The sequence below is a fragment of the Urocitellus parryii genome, chromosome 4, assembly GCF_045843805.1.
Source record: "Urocitellus parryii isolate mUroPar1 chromosome 4, mUroPar1.hap1, whole genome shotgun sequence".
NCBI classification, from domain to species: Eukaryota; Metazoa; Chordata; class Mammalia; order Rodentia; family Sciuridae; genus Urocitellus; species Urocitellus parryii.
Window position 1 is genome coordinate 45876884 of NC_135534.1, and position 13294 is coordinate 45890177.

A 13294-nucleotide genomic window follows, 5' to 3' on the forward strand; every position below is an offset into this window, starting at 1 on the left:
ACATCTATTAAATCATGATGTCTCTCCCCTGCCATTTTGGGTTAGGACTGGCAAATCAGAGACTAATAATGTAATTTAAAAAAAATAAATAAATAAAAGCTTTTAGACAAATACAATCCTGAGGATTTTTTTTTTCCTGGTACCAGGAATTGAACCCCAGGGGCACTCTGAGCCACATCCCCAACCATTTTTTTTTTTTAATTTTTTTTAGAGACAGGGTCTCACTGAGTTCCTTAGGGCCTCACTAAATTGCTGAGACTGGCTTTGAACTTGCAGTCCTCCTGCCTTAGCCTCCGGAGCTGCTGGGATTACAGGTGAGCACCACCACACCTGGCTCTGAGGATTGTTTATAAGTATAGATTCTTTTCGAAATGGTCAAGAAGCAAGTAATTTAATTTTGGACATGGCAACTTGAGAACATTAACGGAATGAGATCTGATCTGTAAAGTGTTGCACTACTTGATATTCAAATCACACAGAACTTCAGTAGGAAATGTGAATTTAATCACTGTTACCTTACAGAAACAATGTTTCAGCCAGGCATGGTGGCATAGGCCTGTAATCCCATCAGTTTGGGAGGCTGAGGCAGGAGAACTGAGCATTCAAAGCGAGCCTCAGCAATTTAGTGAGGCTCTTCTCAGAGAGACCCTGTCTGTAAATAAAATACAAAAAGTGGCTGGGGATGTGTTCAGTGGTTAAGGGCGTCTGGGTTCACTCCCCAGTACAAAATAAATAGAGAAGAAACAATGTTTCAAACTAAAAAGGGACTAACATTCTTTGTAGTATAATTATTAGGGAATGGAAAGATGAAAAGTCCAACACTGTGACATCTCTATGGGAAGTAAATGGCTGTTTCATAACACTTGGTTAAAACATGTTTCTTAGTGGCTGAACTCTAGTTATGACTCCAGGCCACATAGATTCCTGAATTTACTGGGAAATGGTCTTCAATGGTCCTTACTACAGAAAATATCCAGTAAGGGGACCTTGTTGAAAATTATAGGAAACAATACTATAAAACTAATGTTTTGTTTGCTAGACATTAGTTTAATCTCTCATTCAAAGCTATGTGGTTTACCAGAGTTTGCAGATTCCCTTAAAGAAATTAAAGAAAATTAAACATATCAGTAATGACTACCAAAGTGAAAAGATATCTGGGAAGTTGATTAATGTAATCAACTATGGAAAAATTTGGCCAGAAGCCAGACATAGTGGTACATGTAATCCCAGCTCTCTAGGAGGCTGAGACAGGAGAATTCCAGCCTGGGCAACTTAGTGAGACTCTGTCTCAAAATAAAATTTAAAAATAAATAAATAAAAAGGGCTGGGGCTGGGCACGGTGGCACGTGCCTGTAATCCCAGCAGCTCAGGAGTTGCTTAGTGCCTCACTGTTGCTGAAGCTGGCTTTGAATTTGTGATCCTCCTAATCTCAGCCTCCCAAACCTCTGGGATTACAGGCATGCACCACCACGCCTAGCTGTGAAATTTATTAATGTTGATTATTATATTAAAAAATTGAATGAGTACTGTTACCTTTCAACAACTTGTTTATGGATTGTTTTCCACTGTTCCTTGTCTGAGTCCGTTCCTAAGTCAGGTTGCAGAGACTTCAGAGGAACACCAGCAACATTCACTCCACTCCACAAGGGCACTAAAAAAAATGTATTTCAGAATAAATTCTTCTGGCCAATATTGCATGAGTTATTTTAGTTAACTGTTTTTTTAAGTTAAATTACAATCTTACACCATATATTAAAAAATACATTTCAAATAGACAAAAGAGGGAATTAAAAGAAATAACATTATAAAGTGTTAGAGAAAATATAGTAGAATTGGTAACTGTGTGGGAGAGGAGACATTTTTAAGCAATATGCAAAATGCAGATTCCACAAAAAATAAGGACCAATAAGAAAGATACAATATTATAAGAAATTAGAGGGAAAAGAATAACAAATTAACACCTTGCTTTTCAATAGTAACAAAGAACTAAGGGGGAATAACTGCCAATCCAGAATATCATATCCAGTTAAACCATCATTCTGGAATGAGGTAAAACCAAAACACCTTAATATAAACAACACTGACAGGACAGGACACAGTTCAGGAAGAAAAATAAAAATCAGAGGAAGGAGTTAGATGCAGGACATAAAGCAATAAAAATTAGCAAATGTACATAAATTAAACCAAACATTGATTATTCAAAAAATTATAACTAGTTTAGAGGATACAAAAGTAGGATGGAATCAGGTAAGAAATTAATAACTACATATATAAAGAAAGATGGTAATCAAACCTAAAGCTTTCTAAGGTTTTTGTATTGTTACAAAGAAAATACCCTAATTGTACACTTTAAAAATTTGTTTTGGTGGGCTGGGGTTGTAGAATAGTGGCAGAGCACTAGCCTAGCATGCATGAGGCACTGGGTTCAATCCTCAGCACCACATAAAAATAAACAAGTAAAATAAAGGCATTCTATCCATCCACAACTACCAAAAAATATTTTTTTTTAAATTTTTACGGGAGGTTTTTTTTAAACATTTATTTTTTAGTTGTAGTTGGACACAATACCTTTATTTTTGTTTATTTATTTTTCCCCAGGCCCCTACAGCTGGGGTTTTGGCTCAGTGGTAGATAGCTTGCCTGGCAGGTGAGAGGTTCTGTGTTCAATTCTCAGCACCACATGTAAATAAATAAATAAAATAAAGGTCCATTGACAACCCCCTCCCAAATTAATTAAATAAATAAAATTTTGTTTTAAATTTGAAAATCATTCCAAATAGAATACTAACTATATTGAAATTAATGCCAGTCAAAAATGTTTTTCTAAAAATAAAATTATGGAATATTAAATGTGAGATATTAAGATATTTCTGGGAAAACTATCTTTTAATTGCCTCTTCAGGAAGAAGAGCTGAGTTATGAGTTAGAATAATAAACACAGGCAACAGAGTCAGATTAAGGAATTGGACTAAGAAGTATCTGTCCAACTCAAATAAAAACTATTTATTATAATTCTTGGAGTATAAAGAAAAGAGAAGAACACTTTTTTTTTTTTTTTTTTTGAGATAGGGTTTCACTGTATTGTCCAGGCTAGCATCAAATGATTTTTCTGCTCAGCCTCCCAGGTGGTTGGAACTAGGTACATTAAATATTTTGACTAAACAACTGAATGAACAAATGATCCCTGTTTTCAGTAGGTTCACTGTCATTTTGAAAAAAATAGATTTATACATGAGATACAATTAGAGAATAGTGTAAGAAGTACAATGTTGTAACTATGTATCAGAGATTAAAGGTTTAAATTCAGAAGAGAGGTTGGTGGTGCCTTAATAGTTAAAGTCAATATTGTTTCAATTATATGAAAAATCCAGAATAAACAAATCTATAGAGGCAGAAAGCAGACTGGTGGTTGCCTAGGGCTGGGGGTAAGAACAAGGGCTTCTTTTCCTAATAATGAAAATATTCTGCAATTATATTGTAGTGATGGCTATGTAACTCTGCAAATATACTAATAATCAGTGAATTGTACATCTTTAATGAGTAAATTTTATAATATGTGAATTATATCTTAATAAAGATGTTGAAAAGTCACAATAAATTTTTTTTTATATTTATTTTTTAGTTTTCGCAGACACAACATCTTTGTTTGTATGTGGTGCTGAGGATCGAACCCGGGCTGCACGCATGCCAGGCAAGCACGCTACCGCTTGAGCCACATCCCCAGCCCCAAGTCACAATAAATTAAAATGCTCCAGAGAAGACAAATATTCAGATTGATTTTAAAAACTGCTATATATTTCATGTGTAAGATATAGAAAAAACCCCAAATAGTGTGGCCTGGGAAGAGGAAGTGAGGAAGAAGGCCAAATATCCATAATATTGCTCCTTCCCCAAATACATCCCTTCCCAGTGATAAAGACAATCCCTGGGAAGGAGACATCCATCAAGCCTAAAATGGCAGTCTCTGGGAGCCATAGTTCATCATATCATCCCATCCTCAAGGCTCCAGTGCCACTGTACTATGCTCACACTGGTAGGTATAGCACCCCGACCCCAGATGTATAGAACCTAGGCCCAGCAAAATAGCCATGTTCCCTGTATTAGAGCACAGACAGCCCCTCATACCCTTGATCTTGTAGTGATCTCATTCCCAGTGCAGACTAAGCCACAGGCCACCTGGTAGAGACCAGTTAGCCTCCAACCCAGCCCCTCAAATGGAGGTTATTCTTGAACAGCCCTTGTGTACACAACTGTATAGTGCCCCTGTCCCCATCCCTAGTGGGGAGGCCACACTCAGAAGAATAGCTGCACAGACTCCTGCTGCCTTGGCCACCAAGGCACTCATAGGCATCAATGATATTGATTAGAGCTGAAGAAACTGTTCAGAAACTATACTGCTGTGCCTACCTAGAATCAAACACAACATACCCTACCCAACTGACATATTAGCAATCCCTGGGACATATTAGGAAAGGTAAAAATATTTCCCAAGAAAAGTCACTCTACCAGACGTATAGATAACAGTGCAGGGACACAATAAGCATGAAAAAACACAAGGAAGCATGAAAAAACACAAGGAAACATGACACTGCCAAATAATCACAATAACTCTCAGTAACTAACCCAGAGAAAGGAAAATTCACTAATTACTTGGAAAGAAATTCAGAATAATGATCCTAAGGGAAAATCAGTAAGAGGAAACAGGCAATTCAATGAAATGAGGAAAATAATTTATGATCTGAAAGAAAGTTCAACCAGAAGATAAATATCATTAAAATGGAGAGAAAGAGAGAGAGAATTTTTTTATTTAGTTATACTTTGGCACAATACCTTTATTTTGTTTATTTTTATGTGGTGCTGAGGATCAAACCCTTTGCTTCGAATGTGCTAGACAAGCACTCTACCACTGAGCCACAACCCCAGCCCCAGAGAGAGAATTTTAAAAACTGCAAGAGGAAATTATTAAGTTATATGTAATTCCCCACTAAGCTAATAGCAGATTTCTTAGAAGAAAATTTTCAGGTCAATAGAGAATGGAATAATATACTCAGAAGGCCAAAAGAGAAAAAACTGTAAGCCAAGAACATTTTATCTATCAAAGCTCTTCTTCAGAAATAAAAAAGATAAAAAGTCTTTCCCATAATAAGCAACAGATGAGGGAACTCATCACCTCTAGACTAGTCTTACAAGAAATGCTGAAGGACTTGCTTCTACTAGAAGCAAAAGGAATAATAATTACTATCATGAAAATATAAAACTCACTTGTAGAGGTAAATTCATGATCAGATTCAGAATATGCTATTACTGTAATGGTGATACACAAACTTTCAAATCTCTAACTAGGAAGATTAAAAATCAAAATGAACAATGATGGGCTAGGGATGTGGCTCAAGCGGTAGCGCACTCGCCTGGCAAGTGTGCGGCCCGGGTTCGATCCTCAGCGTCACATACAAACAAAGATGTTGTGTCCGCCAATAACTAAAAAATAAATATTAAAATTCTCTCTCTCTCCATCTCTCTCTCTCTCCATCTCTCTCTCTCTCTTTAAAAAAAATGAACAATGATAACCATAACTACAAAATGTTAAAGAAAACATATAAAGGAGGAAATCGAGGTAATGAAATATAAATTAGTACATCAATTATGGAAAACTACCTGGAGGTGCCTCAAAAAATTAAAATTATAATTATAATTGCTGCATACAGTCCAGCAATCCCACTACTGGGCCTATAGTATATCCAAAAGAAATGAATCACAAGCATACTCAAGAAATAGCTTGACTGTACGGATATCGACACAGAGACACAACAATAAACTTATGTTTATTGCAGTACTATTTACAGTAGCCAAGATTTGCAAATATCCAAGAACTGATGAATAGATTTTTAAAAAATGGAAGATACACATGGATACACACACTAGAATAGTATTCACTCCCAAAAAATGATGAGATTCTAGGCTGGGGTCATAGCTAGTAATCCATGCTTACCTGGCATGTGTGAGGTACTGGGTTCAATTCTCAGCACCACATATAAATAAATAAAAGTCCATCAACAACTAAAAAAATGGTTTTTTTCAAAAAGATAAGATTCTTTCATTTTCAAAAAACATGGATAGAACTAGAGGACATAACAATAAGCAAAATCAGCCAGACACAGGAAGACAAAAGCAGTATTATTTCACTTAAATGTGGAATCTAAAAATGTTAACAGCATAGAAGAATACAACAGTTATTACCAGAGATTGGAAAGGAGAAAAGGAAAAGGAGGTTCATGGGTACAAAGTTATGATAGGATTAAGTGCTAGTGCTCTATTGCACATTGAGGCAACTATAGTTAACAATAATGTACTGTCAATTCCAATAGCCAAAAAAAAAGTTTTGGAATGCTATCATCACAAAGAAATTACAAATTTATAGGTGATATATAATGCTAATTATCCTGATTTGATCATTACATAATTAATATTTATCAATTCATCACATTGTACCCTCTAAATATGTATAATTGTTATTTCAACTAAACTTTTTTTTAAAAAAGTAAAATAAAGAAATAGAAAAAGATACACCAGGAAAATAGCAATAAAATAAAGGTTATGCAGCTATATAAACATCAGAAAAATAGATTTTGAAGAAAATAAGCATTATTAAAGATAATAAAGATAGTCATAGAATAACAATAGATTTATACCTACCACTAGAATCACCATGTTCTCCAATAATCCAACCATGGCAGCTTGTGGGATGGACACCCAATTTTTCTCCAATGAGGTAACGGAAACGGGCAGAGTCTAGATTGCATCCACTTCCAATTACACGACTTGCAGGTAAACCACTTATCTTCCAGACCACATATGTCAAAATATCCACTGGGGAGAACAATTCATGTTAGAGAAAGAGTCATAGTAACTTCTTTTTTTAAAGATATTTTTTTAGTTATAAATTGACACAATATCTTTATTTTGTTTATTTATTTTTATGTGATGCTGAGAATCGAACCCAGGGTCTCTCACGTGCGGGGCAAGCGCTCTACCACTGAGCCACAACCCCAGCCCCTAGTAACTTCTTTTTACAATTTGCTTTTCTGGATAGAGAGATACATTATCTTGGAGTCAAATACAGAGTCATTAGAGTTCAATGTGAAGAAAATTAACCAGAAAAGATATAGTTTTTAAAATGTTAAATTGTTTTCTACAAGAATTTTAAAATGCAAAAATCCTCTTTTGAGATACCAAATATGTCTGTCTGCACATCATTATATTTATATATATATATATATAAAATCTGGGAAGAGTAAGCAACTCAGTGAGACTCTGTCTCTAAATAAAATACAAAATAGGGCTGGGATGTGGCTCAGTGGTCGAGTGCCCTTGAGTTCAACCCTGGCACCCCCAACAAAAAAATTGTGAGGCACACAAAGAAACACAGGGGAAATGAGTAACCTATAGAAACTATCCCAGAGGAAATCCAGACAAAGATTTACTAGGCAAATACTTTAAATGACTATTTAAAATATGCTTAAAGGGCTAAAGGAATGCATGTTTAAAGATCTAAAGGAAAAAATCCGAGGAAACATGAGAACATTTTCTCACCAAATAGAGAATATCAATAAGTAGAAATTATGAAAAGGAAAAGGAACAAATGAAAATTCACAAGAACAGCTCAACGGCAGAATGAAAAATCAAAAGAAAGAATCAGTGACTCAAAGATGGGTAAACTGAAATATTACAGTCTGAAGAACAGAAAGGAAAAAGAACAAAGAACCAAAATTGCACAATATTGTGAACATACTATATGCCATTAAATTGTACACTTTAATTAATTGCATGTTATGTGGATTTCACTTCATTTTTTTAAATATATATATTTTTAAATTGTAGTCAGACACAATACCTTTATTTTTTATTCATTTATTTTTAGTAGTGCTGAGGATCAAACCCAGAGCCTCGAACATGCTAGGCAAGAGCTCTACCGCTGAGCCACAACCCCAGCCCTTCACTTCAACTTTTAAAAATGAAGAAAACTGAACAGCACTTAGGAGATTTCTGGGACAGTAGCAAGAGTACCAATATACACATTATGTGTCAGAAATTTTCCTTCAAAAATGAAGACGGTGAGGCTAAAATTAAAAAGACCAACAATACCTAATATTGGCAAGGATGCAAAGCAATTAGAACTCTTACAGTACTGGTGGGAATATAAATAGGAACAACCATTTTGAAAAACTCTTTGATAGTTTCTAATAATTAAACTTACACTAACCCCATAACCCACCCATGATTGCCCCAGGTATTTACCCAAAAAAAATGAAGGCATATGACCATGTAAATACTTACATACAAATGTTCATATTAGTTTTATTCATAATAGCTGCAAACTAAGTATCTATCAACAGGTGAAATGAGTATTTAAAATGTATAAACAAAAGAATACTTGTCAGCAATAAAAAGGAACAAACCACTGGTATACCCAACAACATGAATGAATCCCAAAATAGTAATGTTGGGTGGAAGGAGAAAGATTAAGTCACTATGATTCTAGGTATATAAAATTCCAGGAAATGAGGCCAGACATGGAATGAGAGATGAAATGCAAAGGAGCACAAAAGAATTTTCAAATAACAGAAATGTTCTGAATCTTGATTACAGTGGTGCATAACTGATTATATCTAACAAAATTTCCTGCACTGGCTGGGGATGTAACTCTGTGGTAGAGTCCTTGCCTAGCATATGCCAAGTCCTGGATTCTATTCCCAGAACCATGCCACGCCTTTGATAAAAAAACAACGTCATTGTGATGTATACTTTCATTGCATGAGTGCAGTTTATTATACATAAATGTTACCTCAACGAAGTTTCAAAAAGAAGGAATGGTATGAACAATCATCCTTATCAGTAAAAGAAAGGAGGAAATACTCACCTGGGTTTGAAACAATAAGCATTTTACAATCAGGACTATAACGGACTATGGAAGGAATGATTGATTTCATGATAGTCACATTACGTTGGACCAGATCAAGGCGACTTTCTCCTTCTTTCTGCCTTGCACCTGCTGTGACAATAACTAACTTGGAGTTTTCAGATACTTTGTAATCTAAAACAGAAAAAACAGTATTTGGATCAAGATTGCCACAATTATTGTGCCTTAACTCTTCAAGTCTATCATCTGCTCTTGGTATTAAAGTATGAGTCTACCTTCATGTCCGGCATTTACAAATCGAGACTTTCTATGCAGTAACATCTTGTATAAACTGAAGGAAGTCTTGTCATTACTGCTTGCCAATTTCCACACAGACACCTCCAAATATTTTATAATAAAAGAAGTTACCATCCTCTTTAGCCTACATTCCCAGATGATATTAAGGCACAAAGCAATGAGTCAGATCTCTGTCTTCTTAGAAACACCATAATGAGCTGAGTGTGGTGGTGCATGCCTGTAAAATCAGCAGCTGGGGAGGCTGAGGCAGGATAGAAGGATTTTGAGTTCAAAGCTAGTCTCAGCAACTTAATGAGGACCTAAGCAACTCAACAAAACTCCGTAACTAAATAAAATATATATTAAAAAAGGGGGGGCTGGGGATTTGGCTCAGTGCTTAAGTGCCCCTGGGCTTAATACTGAGTAACAACAGAAAAAGCCCCAAAACAAACAAACTCCACAATGAATCAGAAGGTTAGAACTCTGAGAATTCAAGCATATATTTATGTATATGCTTTAGCATTCTAAATGCCAGAATATATTTACATCAAATTATTTGTATGGGACTTTATTTCAGACCATGAACAAGTACTTAAAACAATCTTACAAATGTTTCACTTATTGAATCCAATACCAATGTGATATAATGCTTATTTATTATAATAGTCAAGTACTTTTTCAATTACCAACTCCTCTGCTAAGCATCTCTTAATCATATAATTCACAATCTCTTTAAAGAATTTTTATAGCACTTCAGGTAAATGGATGGAACTAGAGAATATCATACTAAGTGAAATAAGCCGATCCCCAAAACCCAAAAGCCCAGTGTTCTCTCTGGTAAGCGGATGCTGATCCATAGTGGGGGAGGAAGATAGGGGAAGAATGAAGGAACTTTGGTTTGTGTAAAGGGGAGTGAAGGGAGGGGTGGGGTTGTGGGGATGGGAAGGATAGTAGAAAGAGACAGACATTATTATCCTTATACATGTATGATTACATTAGTGGAGTAACTCTGAACCATGTACAGCCAGAGCAATAAGAAGTTGTGCTCCATTTGTGTACTATATGTCAAAATGGATTATACTATAAAATAAAATTTTAAAGACTAAATATTTTCTAATTTCCAGTGCAACATTTTCTTGAATTAATGGATTACCCAGATGAACTGTGCAACTTAATTTGTAAACTTTTAGTGCTATTTAGTTATTTTTCTATCATTGAGCCTTAATATAATTCTAAGAGATCAAAAAATATATACTACATAACTTCAGTTCTTTGAAATTCATTGAAAATTGCTTTGTTGTACTCTATGGTTCATTTTGGCTAATGTTATATATTCACTTGGAAAGAATGTATATTATTTATTTGCACAGATTTTATAGTCGTTTGTGGTGGAAAAGTTAATTACCAAATCAGCTATTCTGTCATTCTCAATACTAGAATTCAGTGAAAATTCTAGAATCCTTGCATCTACATTCTTACCATTTTTCCCTGAGTACAGTGTAAAAAGTTAGGAAACAGCGTTTAAAGGGTCTAAATAATTGATTTTTTTGCTCCCCACAAATTAGGTTTATTTATGCCTGGGAGTCTTTTGTAATTTGCAAGAGCTATTATTAACATTCTCTCCAGCAGAAAAGCAATTATGTTTCTACTTCAAATTTCTAAAAACATTTATAAGAAGGAACTGTCAGTAGATATTCCAAATTATTTTCCTTACACATCAACATTGACACTCAAGGCATCATCCTAGTTATGTAACATTTGTTTATTTAGCTTCTCACACCTCTGTTTTGCTTCCCCAACTATATTAGGAGTAGTCTGAGGGCAGAGACTATGATGTGCATGTCCTTACATCTCTCTTGGGATCTAACATGTTCTATCATGCACAATAAATGTTCATTAATCAAAAAAAAAAAGAATTTTTTAAAGTATTTATTGCCTATAATTTTCAAATAGGCATTATAACACCATATTATCTTCCAATGCCTATGTCTTAAACCCCTAACTTGATCATAAGCTCCACAATAGGTTCTGAGCTCATATTTCACTCTTCCTTCCACAAATATCTTAGCACCTTCTGTTTCCAGCACATGGACTCATTCATTGTACATATAATTAACACTGCAATAATCAATGATATTCCACTGCTGTCTTACATTAGAGCTCATAAAATGTGTTTCCAAGGGCTGTGGTTATGGCTCCGAGGTAGAGCGCTTGCCTACCATGTGTGAAGCCCTGGATTCGATCCTCAGCACCACATATGAATAAATAAAATAAAAATATTTTTTAAAAGATGTGTTTCCAAAATGTTCTACTGTAAATCATTCATATAGAAGAGTATATAAGAAATATATTAAAATTATTTTTAAACATTAAAGTTAACCACAAGAATTGATAGAACACTGCCAAACCCTTGAAAGCCCCTGTGTACATCAACATCCTTCATATTTGGAGGTTACCAACTCTTTAGACTGTTGGAAATCATAACCTTACCTTTAAAAAAATAGCTTTAGTCACCTATGCATATTTAAATATTAGTTTTAGCAGTTTTTGAACCATATACATTCCTTTAGCTAAGTATTATATATCTCTGATAGTCATCCACATTAATGTCCTGTAGTTCATTTATTTTCATTGCTACATAATCTTACAAAGCAAGCTATAAATTAAACCATAATACATTCTTGTATATGTATCCTAGTGTAAATGTGCACCTAGGAGTGCAATTTCTGGGTTTTATGTTCAGCTTCTCCAGGTAATGAGGAACTTTTTTTAAAAAAAAAGTTTTATTGGGCTGGGGATGTGGCTCAAGCGGTACCGCGCTCGCCTGGCATGCGTGCAGCCCGGGTTCAATCCTCAGCACCACATACAAAGATGTTGTGTCCGCCGAAAACTAAAAAAAAATAAAAATATTTTTTTAAAAAAGTTTTACTATGACACTTCAACATGCCATGTTTGACAGCACCTATTGTTCCACCTTCTAACAAACAGTGTTATCACACATTTGTCAATATAATTGGTGTATAATCATATATTGATATTTTTACCTTCCTTTCCTTGTTTACTAATGAGATTGTCTTTTCCTAGATTTATAGGCCATTTGACTTTCTCCTTTTGTAAAATATTCAAGTCATTCCCTGTTTTCTATTGGGCTATGTGTATTGATCTTTTTTCCTTTTTATTAGTTCATTATAATTACATATCCCTATGTTATAGGGATTTGTTATTACATATTTGTATGTACACACAACATAACAGTACATGTACATTCATCTTTTTTTTAAGGGGGATATCAGAGATTGAACCCAGGGCACTTGACCACTGAGCAACATCCTCAGCCCTTTTTTGTGTTTTATTTAGAGATAGGATCTCACTGAGTTAGACAGGGCCTAACTAAATTGCTGAGGCTGGCTTTGAATTCTCTGTCCTTCTGCCTCAGCCTCTCAAGCTACTGGGATTACAGGGGTGCACCACCATCCCCAGCTGTATTTATCTTATTAATACAAATTTTTTTTTATTCTGAATTCTATTCCTTTGTCAGTTATGATTCAAATATCTTGTCTCAGTTTTCCACTCTTTTATAGTGTATTTTTATAAACACAAACTCTTAATTTTCTTCACTGTTTATACTTTTTGTTTCTTTGTGTTTAAGAAATTCTTCCATACTCTGAGGTCATAAAGATATTGTTATTGTCTGAGCAGAAAGTTTGCTTTTCATGTTTTGATCTTAAACTAAATTGGATTTGATTTTTGTGGGAGGTATCAGGTATGGGTTTTTCTTTCCTTCTTTCCATAAAGATAGGCATTACCATAACTAAAATTTCATAAATTCATAAATTTCTGATTTATTAAATAATATTGGTGTTATAGCCAATATTTTGTCTATGCACTTAATTCGTGTAATTTTATGAGTCCTGATATATGGTAAAGCAGTTCCTATGACCTTGTTTTTGAAGAGAGTCTTTTTGTTGGGTTGTGTTTTTTTGTTTGCTTGTTTTCTCCAAGAATTAGGGCCTTGCTATGTTACCCAGGCTCCTCTGGAACTCCTAGGCTCAAGTGATCCTCCTGCTTCAGCCTCCCGAGTGACTAACCGGGACTACAGAA

General features: G+C 34.8%; 1 protein-coding gene across 1 annotated transcript in view; it reads right to left on the bottom strand.

The window, feature by feature from the left end:
• Positions 1-13294, bottom strand: part of LOC113200890 (L-lactate dehydrogenase C chain) — a 34873-nt gene that overhangs the window by 10660 nt on the left and 10919 nt on the right. The window contains exons 4-6 of the mRNA XM_026414487.2: positions 8918-9091; positions 6694-6867; positions 1534-1651 (exon numbers count right to left, since the gene is read on the bottom strand). Coding sequence (XP_026270272.1) covers positions 1534-1651; positions 6694-6867; positions 8918-9091 — 466 coding nt within the window. The remainder of the gene's footprint in view (positions 1-1533; positions 1652-6693; positions 6868-8917; positions 9092-13294) is intronic.